At 42.3% G+C, this 17,037-nt stretch overlaps 1 protein-coding gene across 4 annotated transcripts in view; it reads left to right on the top strand.

Annotated features, from left to right (window-relative positions):
* The first annotated feature begins 17 nt into the window (after positions 1-17).
* wdr91 (WD repeat domain 91) overlaps positions 18-17,037 on the top strand; it is an 83,789-nt gene continuing 66,769 nt past the window's right edge. For all 4 annotated transcript variants that reach the window (XR_007264067.1, XR_007264069.1, XR_007264068.1 and 1 more), the window contains exons 1-6: positions 18-290; positions 370-508; positions 6,269-6,448; positions 7,351-7,558; positions 15,117-15,199; positions 15,933-16,039. Coding sequence is in view for 1 of the 4 variants with exons in the window: in XM_048607536.1 (XP_048463493.1) it covers positions 386-508; positions 6,269-6,448; positions 7,351-7,558; positions 15,117-15,199; positions 15,933-16,039 (701 nt within the window). In the remaining 3 variants the exon portion in view is untranslated. The remainder of the gene's footprint in view (positions 291-369; positions 509-6,268; positions 6,449-7,350; positions 7,559-15,116; positions 15,200-15,932; positions 16,040-17,037) is intronic.

The following is a 17,037-nucleotide window of genomic DNA, read 5'->3' as shown; positions in this document are numbered from 1 at the left end:
AAACTAAACCTGGTCACAGAGAGAGAAAAATGGAGAAAACTAAACCTGGTCACAGAGAGAGAAAAATGGAGAAAACTAAACCTGGTCACAGAGAGTGAGAGGGGAAAAAACTGACGGCTTTCACAGTGACAGAGAAGAGGGGGTTGGGGTAAAGAGTGCGGAGGCACCAGGCAATGTGTTCCGGGTGACGGGGAGGGGCTTGGTAGCCTGCGGCTGTAGGAACTGAGTTGAGAGATGGAGTGACTGTCAAACAGAGAGACAGCGAAAACAAATCCTGACAGAGAATGAGAGTGAGTGACCCAGTCAGAGAGATCCTTTCTATTATACGGTGTGAATATAGTACCTCACTTTCATGTTGTTGTTGTTTAGATCGATCTGCTGAGTAATGGCTTCAGCCGTTGAACGAATGGATGAACTTGTTCGTGAGTACCTGCTCTACCGAGAATTCACCAGTACACTTAGAACTTTTGACGTCGAGATCAAGGCAGACAAGGATAAGGGATTTCGAGTGAGTTGACTGTAAATCCTGCTGAACCTGTCGTGGATGGCTAGCTGATATAATAATAAACATTTGTACAGAGGCAGATTTGAGACAATCTTCACAGATTCATAGCCCTGGTCAGATTAAAGCTTTCTAGTGAATTTAATTGTGAGATATGCATTTTAGAATTGTACAAATTATTAGTGCAAGCGCAGCAATAGTAGCATACATAGTTTTGCTGTCCTTAAGTGTAAATCTTTGCTTTTAAAGCAGTCATGTGAAGATTAAGTAGACCAGGGCTTCCCAAATTGGTGGTCATGATCCTAAGTGGAGCCGTGAGCTCCAAGGCAACGATGGCTTCAGAGCTCCCAGCATTTCCCACTCTTTCAGGTGTTTTCCCCCACTGTACCCTGCTGTCATATGTCATTGTCTTCTTCACGCCCTCCTTCTACCACCATCGCTCTGACAGTTCTTAGAGGGGCCACGGTGATGTCCAAGTCTTGAAACGGGACCACAGTGGAAAAGTTCAAGAGGCAATGAGCTCGGCTGGTTCCTGGGGTAAATGAGGAAAACGTAGATTTGTAGGAATGTGAGGTGCCCTTGAAGCATCAATGATTCTAATGGAGTCTCATTAAGTGGATACTGAGAGGATTTTCCTCCTGTAATGAAATCTAGAATTAGGCAACACTTGGGACAAATGAAGAGTCACGGGTAAACCTGCACCATGCTGTATTAAGTCTTCTGTGACATTTTGCCACTTTTCTACTTCATGTTACCCATTTTACTTGGTTTCATTTTGAGGTATCCTTCAGGTTCCTGTCCATCAGACAAAAGCAAGCTAGTTGATTTGATTTATTACTGTCACATGGACCAAGGTACAGTGAAAAGTGTTGACTCACATGTTTTATAGGCAGATTGTACTGTACATGTGCATCAGGGTTACAGAAGAGTGCAGAAAGTGTTAACAGCTGCCAAGAAGATGCAGAGAGAAATCAACATTAACATTTAAGAGCTCCATTCAGAAATCTGACAACAACAGGAAAGAAGCTACTCTCGAATCTGCTTGTATGCGTATTCAAGTTTTTATATCTTTTGCTCGACAGCAGAGAGTGAAAGAGAGTATAACCAGAGTGGGACGGGCCTTTGATTATGTTGGTTGCTTTCCTGATGCAGCGGGGAGTATAGATGAAGTCAATGGATGGGAGGCTGGTTTGTGTGACTGACTGGGCTGTGTTCACAATTGTCTATGGTTTCTTGCAGTCTTGGGAAGAGCAGTTGCCATACCATACTATGATGCATCCAGATGGGATGCTTTCTGTGGTGTATCTATAAAAATCGGTAAGAATCTTTGTGGATGTGCTGAATTTTCTTATCTTCCTGAGGAAGTAGAGGCGTTGTTGTGCTTATTTGATTTTAGCTTCAGTGTGGATGGGCCAGGACAGATTGTTGGTGATTATCACTCCCAGGAACTTGATGCTGTCGACCATCTCCACTTCAGCACCATTGATGCAGTCAGGGTGTGCCTTTCACTCTGCTTCCTGAAGTCAATGACCAGCTCCTTGTTTTGCTGACATTGATTGAGAGATTGCTGCCTTTACACCATGCCACTAAGCACTCTATCTCCTTTCTGTACTCTGTCTCGTTGTTGTTTGAGATCTTTTCTACAATGGTGGTGGCATCAGAAAACTTGTCAATGGAATTGGTGCAGAATTTGGCCACAAAGGTGTGTATAAGGAGTATAGTAGGGGGCTGAGTATACAGCCTCTTAGGGCACCAGTGTTGAGGAATATCTTGGACGAAGTGTTGTCGCCTATCCTTACTGCGGTCTGTTGCTCAGGGCATTGCGAATCCAGTTAGAGGGGTTGCAGAGACATAGGTCTCGAAGACAGCGATGAATTTTTTTGGAATTATGGTGTTGAAGGTGGAGCTGTATTTAATAAGTAGTAGTCTGATATAGGTATCTTTGTTGTCCAGATGTTCCAGGGATGAATGTAGGACCAAGGCGATAGCATCTGCTGTGGTCCTTTTGCATTGGTAGGCATATTGCAAGGGATCAAGGCAATCTGGGAAGCTGGAGTTGGTGAGCCATGACCAACCTCTCGAAGCACATCATTATTATGGATGTCAGAGGCACCAGGCAGTAGTCATTGAGGCACTTTGCATGATTTTTCTTTGGTACCAAGATGATGGTGGTCTTCTTGAAACAGTTGGGGACTTCAGACAGTAGTAAGGAGCAGTTAATGATGTCTGTGAATACTGCCGCCACCTGGTCCACACAGAATCTGAATGTATGGCTGGGGTCTCCTTCCAGGTCAGTTGCTTTCCATGGATTCACCCTTAAGGCTGATCTGTGGTGGTGACCGAGGCTACGGGTGCCTCCGACACTGTTGGGACAGGTGACATTGTTCACTACCCTTCTGTTCAAAGTGTGTGTAGGATGCATCAAGCTCATCGGATAGTAATGTACCGTTCGACTTCGCTTTATAGCCCGTTATAAAGCCACAAGCCATGGCCATGCCACAAATGGATGGTGTCCATGTGGTTAGTCTGGGCCTTGAGCTTAGTTTGGTATTGCCTCTTGGCGTCCCTGATGGCCTTGTGAAGGTTGTACTTGGATTGCCTGTCTCAGTCAGGGTCACCCAGCTTGAATGCCTCAGACCTGGACTTCAGTAGGAAGTGGATCTCCTGATTCAACCATGCTTTCCAGTTGGGGAACACTTGGATTAACTTCATCGACACACAGTCATCTAGCAGAAATGAATTCTGTAACGGTTATGAAATACTTGATTAAGTTGGCTGCTGAGTTCTTGATTATGGACCAGTCTACTGACTCTAAGCAGTCTCATAGAAGCCCTTCTGTTTCCTCAGATCAATGCTGCACTACTTTCTATACTGGGTCCTTGTGCTTCAGCTTCTGCTGGTAGGCTGGGAGGAAGAGCACAGCATTGTCATCTGATGTTCCAAAATGCGGATGGGGAATGGAGCAGTAGACATCTTTGGTTGCATAGCAATCGTCAAGGATGTTTGGACTTCTGGTGGAACAGAAGACATGTTAGTGGTATTTTGCTAGCATTTTCTTGAGATTGGCCTGGTTGAAGTCCCCGGCCATGACAAACAAGGCTTTGGGATATTCTGCCTCAAGGCTGTTATAGTGTTGTATATTTCATCAAGTATGCTCTTCACTTCTGCATGGGGTGGAATGTAGATCACTGTCAGGGTACGGAGGTGAACTTGCACGACAAGTAGCATGGATGGCTTTTCACTTTAAATATTCTAGGTCCGGGGCCCAGTGACTCACCACGGTCACCATCCCTGAGCACCAGGAGGTGTTGATTAGGAAGCAGACGCCAATGCCTCTTGCCTTGCCCGAGGACTCCGAGCGGTGCACTCGGTGAATTAAAAATCCCTCCGGTTGTAATGCGTAGTCAGATGTAGCAGGGTTGAGCCATATCTCTGTGAAACCGAGCACACAACAGTCTCTGAATTCTCTTTGGAAAGTGAGTCTGGCTTTTAAGGTCATGCATATTGTTTTCAATGGCTAGGGAGGGGAGCTTGAAACCTCGGAGTTTCAGTCTTACTTGAAGTCCACGTCTCCCATGTTTCCTGGGTAAGGTGGCTGCTCCATGTCGATCTCGGATGTCGGTGAGTGAGCTCTCCTTGTGGGTCTTGGGCACCAGCTGTGAACTTGAACACTCCAGGAATCTCGTGGTTGATCTCAGGCACCAGTGAGGGAATTCTGCTCTGCAGAAGATGAGTGAGTGCATCTGATGTGGTCCTGGGCGCAGTCGCAGCCTTGAGCATTCCAGGGGGTTTTGTGGCCGATCTGGTTGGGCCACCTCAATGTTGGTTCACCACAGGGTCAGGTCTTGTTCCCATGTCGGTCGAGCCTTGGTTCTGGGTTTCCACAAGGTCGGGCTTGCAAGAGGCTGGAAGGCCTTCGATCTCCCTGGGCTTGCAGTTCCAGCAAGTGGGTGCTCCTGATGGGGTCCTGGGCACCAGCCTTGAGTGTTCCGGGGGAGTCTTGTGACCAATCTAGTCAGGCTTCTTCTGTCAGGTCACCTCGGGGTCAGGTCTCATTCCTGCACTGGTTGGGCTTCTGTTCCAGGTTTCTTTAGGTTTGCAGTTTCAATGTAAGTAATTGGGCCTTGTCAATCAGAGGATCCTCGGACCTACAAGTGCATTTAAAAGAACATTGTTAGTAATTTTGACAGAGTTAGAATTGAGTTTTAAAAGAGCAGAATGATTATAAGATAGGTAAGAATAAGATCTGCTGTAGACAGCTATCAAGGAGTTGCCATGCACTGGCGCCATCTTGGGAAAGATCTAGTCCCCAGCACAAGCAATTTTTCTTGCAACAATATTGGTCTTGTTTCTGTTGAGATGGAACCCAAGTAGCTTGTGCAGGTCCTAAATTGATGCCCTGCTTTTTAATTTCCTTCCTAACTCCCTAAAAATATGCTTTCATGACCTCATCCCTTTGCCTACCTACATTATCAATACTGAGGACACCTGAATTGTCTGCGTGTCTCATTCTCTGTCTGCCTGTAGTACACACTAAACCTGCAGTGTGACCACCTCTGTAAACGTGCTATCCTTTTTTTCATTCATTCACACAATGAGGGTGTCACTGTTTTGCAGTTGTAATTAACGGTTTGAGTCAACCACATTGCTGTGGGTCTGGAGTCACATATAGACCAGGCCAGGTAAGGATGGCAGTTTCCTTCCCTAAAGGACAGGTGGGTTTTTCCAACAATTGGCAATAGAGTCATCATTAGAAACTTGATTACAGATTTTTTAATTGAATTGAAATTCTACTGTCTCTGGCGGGATTAGAATCCGGGTCCACAGAATATTACCTAGGTCGCTGGATTAATAGTCTGGTGGTAATACCACTAGGCCATTGCCTCCCCTTAACTACCCTTATAGCTGTGTGGCATTCCAACTGATGCTCCAGATCCAGAGGTCAAGCTTGTGCACCCAGGAACGTTTTTCGCAGATGTGTTCATGAATGCATCATATGCCCTACATGATTTCCCACATGCTGTAAGAAATAAACTTCATTTGGCTGAGAATAACCAGAGCAAACTACCAGTTATCTACTAATCAGCTGCTTCACCATACCAAAGTAAAAGAATTACTGGAGGCTGAAAAAGAACAGAGCACTTTCTTCCTTGTATCACCAAGTTCCCTTATTCACTAAATTAAACTCACTAAGTACTTCACAGCCAATAAAGTAATTTTGTAGTCACTGTTGTACTATAGGAAATACAGCAGCTGATTTGTGCACAGGAGCGTCCCATCCAAAGAAGCAATCTGACAATCTGTTCTTGATAACAAGGTGTAGAGCCGGATGAACACAGCAGGCCGAGCAGGACGGCTGACGTTTCGGGCCTAGACCCTTCAGAAAAACAGAAAATCTGTTCTTGATGGATATGTGAATACAGGCAGATCTACTGTGCTCTTTTAATAGTACCTGGGTTGACGTCCATTCCAGAGGATAGATCTGCTACAGCTGTTTCAGTACATCACTGGGCTGTCAGCCTGGATTATGTCCTCAAATCTGAAATGTGGGGCTTGAACCCGCAACCTTTTGAGTTTACTGCCCACTGAGTTCCAGCTGATGTGAAATGGTCATGTTAGGTGTCTGACTGATGTCAACCACATAAACTGTTGTTTTGTTTTTGGAGATTTCAAGTAATTAAAGAAAACTTGCACCCTTATATAAAGCATAGTGCATTTAAAAAGCTGGCTTTGCAATGATAGTGGTTCAATAATCTTTTGTTTTAGGTTGATAAAATTGTAGAACAACTGCAACATTTGGTTCAAGGTTATGACCTCAGTGGACTGCGTGAATACTGGGGGTACCTGGATCATCGCCTGTTCAGCAGACTGGAGGATGCATATCGACACACAGTCAACAAGCTGAAAACCAGCTTGTACCGTTACTATCTGGTCCATACCATCCAGGTAATTGGCCCATGCCCTAACCGTGTCTGGAGTGTTTGATGGAAACGGTGCAGAGGGAACTTAGCTTTGATTCTAACCCTATGCAGAGCCTCTCTTGGGAGTGTTTGATAGGTCAGTTTGTGGGAGCTTTGCTTTCAGTTTAAAAGAGTAGAGGAAGTTTTGCAGTCTATTGAACTCTTATCTTGTGCGTACCCTGTGTGGCCACTGCAACAACGTACGGGGATATTTACTTTGTATCTAACCCTGACCTGCAAACTCTCATGGTTGGTAGGTAAAGGTCAGTGAGGTTCATTCTGCAGCTTTACCAGCGCAGATAATTAGCAAAGTTGCACAAAGACAAAGTCTGAGGGATAAGAGTTTTTGTTTCATTTAATGTCTGTGCCGGCTGAATTAAGGCCTATGTGCTGCCATTCTTTCATAGGACGTCAGATGCTTCCTAAACTATCCTGCCAGAATGAATGCTCAACTTGAGACATTGGTCAATAAATGCTGATTTACTAATCCATTGTGAAGGTGTTGTGGCAAATGTCATTGCTTCCTGATTTTTGTAAAATTGGTCCCACAGCCCCACCCAGTCGATAAACTTCATTTACCTGATTGTAATTAGGAATGCTTTGTACATATTGTCTCCTGAGTCCAGAGGCCTCCACATTTGTCCTGGCCAGGATTAGTTACTTTAGCATAAATCTGAGAACCCTCCTGGTCAAGATTAGTTAGTTTAGCACAACTGAGAATCTTCCTGGTCTGTTGCATGTTGTTTTTATTCTCTATTTTCTGAGAATGGGGGTTTGGTGGAAGCTGTTCAAATGAGTATGAAAATAACATTTCAGGTTTGTAGAGCAGGGCTTGCAGGAGGAAGGAAGGAAAGAATGTAATGTCTCCCTTTTTACTTTTTGTTGCAGTCTAATAGGATTGATAAAACCCAGGAGTTCTTCCAGAAACAGGCCCTGGAACTGCAGAACCAGCCAGAATGGAAAGAATGGTTTGTTCTTCCTTTCGTTCCGAATCCAGATCAGAACCTAGTGTTCGCCACCTATTTCTCCAAGCAATGGGCAGAGACTTTCTTGGTGTCACTGCACAACTTTTTAAGCGTACTCTTTCAGTGTATGCATATCCTTTATTGCATTGTGTTGTGAATTCATTGTCTGCATTTCCATTCTGATTTTTCCTACTTGTCAGCCAACAGGACAGACCTTACAATAGATGGAAGATCAAGGTCCTTCAAAGAATCAGCTTTGTACTTGTTGTCAGTATTGCTCTCAATCCTTTGTGACTTGTTAAAAATCACCCCTTACTGTCAGATATATTGCATTCCTTTGTCATTTTTTGACTTAATCCACACTATTGTTTTTTTTTGTTTGCTTCTCCACTGGCAAATAATGATCAGCTTAGAAAGATGCATTGAGGCTGGGTGAATGTTGAGTAGTTTTTATAAATGCATACATCTACTCTTCAGCACAAAAAAAATTGAAGTGGATGGAGAAAGCAGTAGAACTTGGTGATTGCGTAATTTAAAGGTCGATGAACAATGTTGTGAAGAGGTAACTGTAGTATAAGAAAATACGGTTGGAAGTGGATTCACAAATTAATTGAGTATATAAATGAGAATTGGGGAAAACTCCCCACTGGCTAATATAGCTAGGACAAAGGAAGATGGTTGTGACTGTTGGTAACCAATTTTCTGATTGAGGATGTCACTGCTGAAGGTCTTCAAGGTAATTAGCCAAGGTGAAACATTTTGATGTGCTTTATTAATACAAAGTCTGCAATGTTTGATTTTAGCTTTGTGGCTTTACTTCTTTTTACTTTTTGACTTAATACTAAGAAGGACTGAAATTTTTAACTTTTAACTTTGTTCCTTATTTCTTTCCACCTTGTTCTTAAGTTTTTGTATCTAGGTATTTGTACCTAAAATGGCACCATGTGGTGACATTGAAAACTTTTCACCGTACATTTGTACATGAATACATGTGCCAATAACGTCTAAATCTGTTTCTGTAAGATCCTCCAGACCTACAATCCCCTGAAATTCCTCTGCTCCTCAATTCTGGCCACTTGGACATTCTCAGTTTCTGGGATTTGATCCCTAAATATTTTTACCTCTCTTCCTTAAAAAATGCTCCTTAAAACCTACTCTCTCGCCAAGCTTTTTGACGTCTATGGAAATGTAAGTTTATGTAATTTAGTGTCAACGTTTGTTTGATATTTGTAGCTTTGAAGTTTGTTGGACAGTTTATTGTATAAAGGTGTGTGCCAGTGTTGTTAAACACTTATCCATCACAACTCTATCATTACCATTTTCTCAAGGACAATTAATGATGAGCAAAAAAGTGTTAGCCTTGATAGTGATGCATCCATCCCGGGAAATATTTTAAAATGTGGATTATAGATTATGTAGATACAGGGCTCACTTCAATGACAGCACTGAGAATTGTACTGCGATTCTGTATCATTTTGTGATTCTGAGTTTAGGAAAGTTGAACCAGCCTGTGAGCTTTATCTCTTCCATTGGCAGATTAAATCCTTGCAATGAATTGCTATTCTAAATTTGCAATAGGAACACAGCTATTTTCTATGTTTTCTAAATTATTCCTATGAGCTGTAATGCTGGACATGTTATCTCTTTACTTTCCTAATTTTTTTCCCTAAAGACTTATACTGAAGGATCTATACCTAGATACCTTGTGCTTAAGGTGATACCTTGTAAACTTTTCACAGTGACAATAAAGCTAATTCGTAATTATCTTCCCTCCTTCAAAATGGGCAGAAGGGACTTACTCACTCATTGTAATTCCTTGTAATTAAACAGTAAGTGCCTACTCACAACAAGCATTCAGTTTTGTGCTGATGAGTGGTAAATAATGTCTACGTCATGTAAATACCAGGCAGTGACCATCTCAAATATGTGAGCCTAACTCCTTTCATCCAATGTTTGATGAATCTCTCACAATCAACGTCCTGGAGGTGGTTGTTGGCCAGAGATTTAGCTGGACTGGTCATCTATACAATGTGGCTACATGAACATTTCTAGGTGTAGCATATAACTCATCTCCTGACTCCTAAAAGTCTGATTCAAAGCAAAGGCAAGGCAAGTGTATGGCCAACACCATCCAGGACAAAGCAACTCACTTGATTGACACCCATCGCCACCTTAAATATTTACACTAATAAGAACATAGGACAGTACAGCACAGGTCCATAACTGATTCAAAGCAGCAACTTAATAAGGCTCCTTCAGCAACACCACCAAAATATGTGGCATTTAGGATCTAGATAGACAAGACCTTGACCGTGCTTCGGTTAGAACACTGCAGTTTGATTATCTCATTTAGTTGGTAATACTGAAGTTCTTGAAAAGGAGCAGAGTTATTTAATAAGAACAAAATGCTGGAGAAACTCAGCAGGTTTGTCAGCACTTGTGGATAGAGAAATAGAGTTCATGTTTTGAGTCTAGTAAGACTTTTCTTGAGTTGTAAGTAGACTCCTTCCCCGTTTAAGCCATCGTAGTTTATCAAGATAGCTGAAATAGAAAGAGTGGACCAAGTAGTTGGAGAGAAACTGTTCCCTGTTGCAAAAGGATCAAGAACAGGAAGGCACAGATAATTTTAATTGAAAGAGAAGCAAATGCGATGTGAGAAAAAGAAAATTCCATACAGTGAGCGGTCAGGGTCAGGAATACAATGCCTGAAAGTATGGTGGAAGCAGGTTCAATCAAGGCATTCAAGACGATATTGAATGATTATTTAAATAGGAACAATATTCTGGCATTTCAGGAAAAAGTCAGGAGAGTCAAAGTGTTCATTCAGAGAGCTGGTGATTGCCTGGAAGGCCTCCTTTTGAACTATAACAATTCTATGAAGAGCTGGGATGATATACTTGGAGAAATAGAGCCTTGGGCATAACCTAGTGTTTTTATAAGATGATGAGAATAAACTGTTACAGAGGGTCAGGAGTCGCAGTTTTAATTTGTGCACCTGGATCTAGGTGAGATATTAAGAAGCAGTCCTTTACCCAGAGAACAGTGGGTATCTGGAACAGATTTTTGGCCCTTATTGAGTTCAGATTTGCTGAATTCCTCCAAATGAGGACTTGATCAGTTTGTGTTTAGAGTGAAGATCTTGCACAGCAGGTAGATACAGCAGGGAATTGATAGGGTCAGTGATCTGGACTAGTATTGGCTAGCCTGGCTTGGTTGTTTGGCGGGGATGTTAAGAGGAATTTCCTGGGTATTTTTGCCCTGAATTGGCCTGAGATTTTAATTTCTCTTATGCTTCCCAGAAGATTTCACTGTTTGAAATGGTGATGGTTACGTGGGGAGAACGTAAATGGTGTGATACACAAGGCATGGCAGTTGAGTGACAAGTTGATTGGACCTGAGGATCCTTCCCTCAGTTGTTGATGCTGTCTTCAGTTGGTTTGTGATTCTAGATATATCAGTTGTTCTGTTTCCTCGTCAAGTGGGTAATTCTCAAATGTGAATCTAGATGGAGAATATTTTTTAAAAAAGAGTTGTCTTTATATAGTGCTTTTCATGACCTCACTGTGTAAGCAAATGAGTATTTTTGAAGCATGGTCATTGTTATAACGAAGGAATGTCTTCACGGCAAGCTCCCACAAATAATACTGCACTAGCAGGTAATTTGATATTTGTGATGTTAGGGGCTAAGTATAGGCCAGTAGATCCAGGTTACCTCCTGTAATCCTCTTTGAAATAATGCCATGCTGTCTTTATCATGAGTATGAGAGAGCATGGGGTCTTCAATTAACCCCATTCTAAAAATGCTCAAGCTGACAGTATAACAGTCACTCAGTATTAAGTTGGATTATCAGACAAGATTTTTGTGCTCAAGTCCTAGAGTAAGATCTAGACCCACAACTTTCTGACTCATGGGCAGAGGTATTTTCAATTCAGTAATGGCTAACAAAGGCAGCAGGATATCGGACCGTAGATAGAGGCTGTCACAACTGAAGATGATTGAGTCAGTAGTTAAAATGCACTTTTTAGCCCGTCTTAGTGAACAATCAACACCAACTTTTGTTTCCTTACCTAGTCTTGGTCCAGGTTTCTAGAATCAGATGCGATACTTGGTCAGCATAAATTCTGATATGTTAGCCAGAATGTATTTGCAACATTGGCACACAAAGCTGCATTGTAGGTTAAAAGTGAATTCCTTTGCATATTGCATGGTGAACTCCTTATTTCAGTCTCAGGATCATGAAGAAAATTGGGTAGTCTTGGATGATCTGGAGGATGTGGTGATAAGTTCAGTTTGGAGTGAACTCAATATTAATGCTGCAGACCGTTATGATCAATGCAAGGTAGTGCCAACGGACGGTTAATTTTGTGTTAGGCACCTTTTATGAAAGTGGTGCAGGCCACCAAATTTGTGTTATGATCTGGTTAGGAACCAATAATTTTTATTTTAAAGTAAACTAAGTTTGAGATCCCAACTAGCGAAGAGAATTAAACTGCAACATGCTTCTCAGTTTACAATAAACAATAAAATTTACTATGTACAATGTCTTTTTGACATGTACTCTGACATCTAGAATTTATATGAGGAAAATATATGAACAGAGGCTGGTTGAACACCCCGTAGATTTCTTGGTAACCATCATACGTGCCTCACTAACTGCTTGCATGTTAATTCATTCTCCTTTCTTGGGACTGCACTTCAGCACCTACTCAAGGTTCTAAATGAACACTTCGTATTGGTGTTCACTAGTGAGAGGGATGATGTGGGTATGGAAATTTGAAAGATGGACTGTGACATACTTAAATATATCCCATGGCTGTTGAGTGGGCCAAGAGAGGAAATAGTAGGGGTGCTGGCAATTTTCAGTTCTTGTCTGGCCACAAGAGAGGTGTCAGAAGACTGGAGCACAGCCAATGTGTTACCATTATTCAAGAAGGGAGCAAGGGATAATTCAACTCCAGGCCAGTCACTCTAACCTCACTGGTCAGGAAACTATTGGAAGTAATTCGGAGGGAAAGAATTAATCTCTACTTGGAGAGGCAGGAATTAATCGTGAACAGCATAGTTTTGATGTCATGTCTGAACAATTTGATTTGAATATTTTGAAGAGGTGACAGTGTGTAGGTGAATGCACTGTATTCAGTGTGGTCTACTTGGGCTTTAGAAAAGCTTTTGATAAGATAATGTGAGACTGTTAGCGAAGATAAGATCCCATGGGATCCAAGGAAATTTGGCTAATTAGATCTAGAATTAGCTGAGTGGCAGGAAGCAGAGTGATGGTTGAGAGGTGTTTTTGAAACTGGCAGTCTGTGTCCAGTGATGGTCCACAGGAATCAGTGTTGGGGCTCTTGCTATTTGTGGTGTGTATATACAAAGGATTTAGACTTGAAGTAGGAGGATTGATTAGTTAGATTGTGGATGATATGACAATTGGTGGGGTGGTAAATGGTGAGAAGGATACTTTGATTGTAGGAGAATACTTACAGGCTGATCAGTGACAAATTGAATTCAATCTGGATAAGTGTGAGGTGATGCACTTCGGCAGGGCATACAAGGCAAAGGAACACGTGATTAATGGTGGGGCTATGGGAAGCACAGAGGATCAGCAGAACCATGGTATGCATGTCCATCTCCCCCTTAAAGCCACAGGGCGGGTAGGTAACGTGGTTAAGATGATATGTGGGGTGCTAGAGTTTGAGGCATAGAATTTAAGAGCAGAGAAGTTATTCTGGAGCTGTATAAAAAGTTGCTTATGCCATAGCTAAGGTATTGTTTGAAGTTCTGGAACCAACAGAGGAGGGATGTGATTGTACAGTGCAGAAGAGATTTACCAGAATGTTGCCTGGGCTGGAGAGTTTTGGTCATGAAGATAGGATTAGATAGACTGGAGTTGTTGACCTTGGAGCAGAGGAGATTGAGGCGGGTACGTGATTGAGATGTGTGAAATAATGAGGGGCATATCAACAGGAAGGAACTTATCCCTTTGGTGGAGGGAACAATGCCCAAGGGGCAGGAGGTTTAGAGAGGATGTGAGAAAAAGATTTCTTTCACTTGGAGAGTGACAGCAATCTGGAACTTGCTGTCTATAAAGGTGGTAGAGCTGGAAGCCCTCATAATATTTAAGTATTTCGATGTGCATTTGTGATGCCAAGGCCTGCAAGGCTATGGGCCAAGTGGTGGAAACTACAATTAGAATAGTTAGGTGGTGGTTTTTCCCCAGCATAGCCTTGATGGACAGAAGAGCCTTTTACTGTGCTGTAGACCACTAGGGCATAGTTGCAGCTTTTTTTTGTAAACAGTCAACTAGCTTCACTGTGCTAGTGCTGCTCGTGGTTTATCATAGAATCCCTGCAGTGTGGAAGCAGTCTTTTCGGCCCTTTAAGTCTACACTGACCCTCCAAAGAGCATCCCACCCAGACCTCCTATCCCTGTAAACCTCATTTCCCTTTGCTAACCCACCTAGCCTGCACATCTTTGGACTGTGGGAGGAAACCGGAGCACTCAGAGGAAACTCATGCGGACATGGGGACAATGTGCAAACAGCCAGCCAAGGCTGGAATCAAACCTGCTAATCACAGTCACCGTGCCTCCTGGTTTCTTCAGGCTTTAATGTTTCTCATTAGCTGTGCAGGCAGTCTCTGTGCTGCGACCACGTGCCATTCTGGAGTATATTTGCAAGTTAAGTTGTACATCAGTTGGAACACAGTTATAAAATAGCCATTTGTAAGTATAAGAAACGTTCATGTGTCGGATCTTTAAAATTATACCCGTGTACGGGATTGTGTTTGTAAGTACGAGTGTTCGTAAGTGGGATGCTCATAAATCAGGGATCCCCTATATTTAGCAAATAATTCATGTCGACTTTCTTCACCTCCATTGTCAGTTGCACTGAATTATTAGTTGCCACAGGTTTCTTCCAAGACCCCACAGCTCCCAGGACCTTTCCTAACGCCAGCATCTACTAGCTCCTATGACTTCTGAGTCCTAGTTCAGAGTCTGTTACAGCAGTGTCTTTCTCAGGATGAGCCATTCTGTTGCTAAGCACTTGATTGACTTGGACCTCGAAGATAGAAATCTCCTTCCACTGTCTGTGACTGGCTGAATATTCATCAATCATTGAACTGTTCTGAGTGCCCAATTTAAAAATCTTGCAACAAACTTGTACCTAGGCAGGAATGAATGTAACTTCTGTTGTAGCATCATTTTCATTTTTACCTTTTGGCAGATTCATAACTTTGATTGCGGAATGTTGCCTTGTGAAAACTTTCTCTGACCTAAGTGACCCCTCACCCAAAAAAAAAGCTGTATGTTGTTGATGTAAAAATCTCTGGCCTAAGACTTAAACATTGCAGAGTTAATCCTTAACTTTTCAGATCCATATGCTCCATTCTGGAGAAGAGTTGTAAGAGATTCGATGTTAACTTTGTTTCCCTCTCCACAGCTGCAAGACCTGCAGAGTTTCTCCAGCATTTTCTTTTTTATTATTGTAATAGATCTGACCATGATTTGAACCTGAGAACTTGGTGTATTTGATAATGTTACTTTGAAAATGAAACTTTGACATGAGACTGGCACCATACTGAAGTGATTTCTTAAAGGTATGAAGATTTTGCCAGACTTTTTCCCCCAAAACTTTTAAACATGACATTAAACTCTGAATTGATGAAGCATTTTTTCTTAACTTGTGTCACCTGTTCCTATGTTGCTGAACTTTGATGCAGAGGTCCAGAGATGCTACCAACTACAGGAAGAAAATGAAGTCTTAAGGCAGAAGGTAGTATGTTGTTTTATTGAGACCCAGGGACGTTTTTAAGTCTTGCTGGGTGTCAGTGAGGCTCAGGTTAGGTAAAGATGGGTGAGGGAGAAGGTGGCCAAGAAAAGTTGTAGGATGGAAAGCCTTTATTCTGGGCTGGTGAGGCTCAAGTTGAATAAGTCTAGCACTGGGATGGAGAGGCAAAGCTCAAATTATCTCTCAGTCCCAAACTGATAGAAACTTTGGGTAATCTGAGAGTTGGCATTGTTTCCAGTTTTCTTGTGTGCTTAGTTCTTGGCTATGTACTTTCAAAGTGCGTGATATCAACAAATGGTCTAGTGAATGGTGGTAACAGTGTGGAGCTGGAGGAACACAGCAGGCCAAGCAGCATCAGAGGAGCAGGAAAGCTGACGTTTCGAGTCGGGACCCTTCTTCAGATTTTTGATCCCGACCCAAAACATCAGCTTTCCGGTTCCTGTGATGCTGCCTGGCCTGCTGTGTTCCTCCAGCTCCACACTGTGTTATCTCTGACTCCAGCATTGGCAGTTCTCACTATCTCTTAGTGAATGGTGATTTTCTTTTTTGTTGCCTTGCAGTGTGCTTCCCGCTTTCACTGGAGGTGTGAGAATCCTTGAGATTGTTGGTTTGTCAGGGTGCTTGTGTTTTTCAGGGGACATTGGAAACTTAATATTTATCGTTTATACTGTAAAGTGTGTGCTGTTTTGATTTCCTAAATTTTCATGTTGTCCCTCAGTTGTTTGCTCTGCAAGCAGAGCCAAGAATGAAGAAAGAAGAAGAGATGATTCACCACAAATTGCCTCCATACATTCAGAACATGGACCGACTGGGAGATTCAGAATTGTGAGTACTGCCACTAAAGATCAATACTGAGGTTTGTTTTGATAAGCTTTTAGTCATAGAACAATTTAAAGCCTTGTTCCACAGTAAAGAATCTGGGGCAATGCACACAGGTATCCAACTCTACAAACCTACTCCACCCACCGTCACTTTGTCACTCCTTTGAGTGCAATGCAAAATGTTCTTGGAAACATTGAATCCTCTGTAAACCCTTAATGCACAAAGCACATTGCATCCGTTGTCACATTTCACATGATAACAGTTGTTAATATACAGGGTGGCCCAACTTTACGAACACTCAGACTTACGACTGAGATCCATACAGGGGTCTAATTTTAAAGATCCAATGTACGAACATTTTCTGTATTTACAAACAGCTATTTTAAATTTTCCTGCATTGTGTTCCAATCTGCATACAAATCGACTTGCGTTTGGGCTCCAGAACAGAACCTGTTTGCATTCTGAGACTGAATGTAATAACAATTTCAATTTTTATTTGTTTAATATCTGATATGTCCCTTATTTGCGGACCATATATTAGTGATTTTTGCAGCAGGGATTTCTCTTTCCACTCTACGTGTTGACCAGGTATCGTAGTACCGTTGGGGAAGGGCTTCTTATGGTACAGTGGTTATTTTGCTCCTCTGATCGAGGAGGTCTGGGGCTGAAGTCCCACCTGTTCCAGGGGTGTGTCATAGCATTTCTAAACAAGTTGATTAGAAAAATATCTAAATGTACATTATCCAAATTATTTAAATTGTTTCTTAGTATTTTTAGAATAAAGAACAATACAGCACAGGAACAGACCCTTCAGCCCTCCAGTTCTGCACCAACACATTTTGCCCTTTCATACTAAAACTGTCTTCACTTACAGGCTTCGTATTCATGTATTCAAACAGGCGCTTCTTGAAATTTGCTATTGTGTCTGCTTCTACCACCACCTCTGGCAGCACGCTGCAGGCACTCATCACCTTTGCACATCTGTTTTAAACTCGACGCCC

The sequence above is a fragment of the Rhincodon typus genome, chromosome 18 (genome assembly GCF_021869965.1).
Source record: "Rhincodon typus isolate 14 chromosome 18, sRhiTyp1.1, whole genome shotgun sequence".
Taxonomy (NCBI): Eukaryota; Metazoa; Chordata; class Chondrichthyes; order Orectolobiformes; family Rhincodontidae; genus Rhincodon; species Rhincodon typus.
Note: the sequence above shows the minus strand (reverse complement) of the source record. Positions and strands in the feature narration are given on the sequence as shown.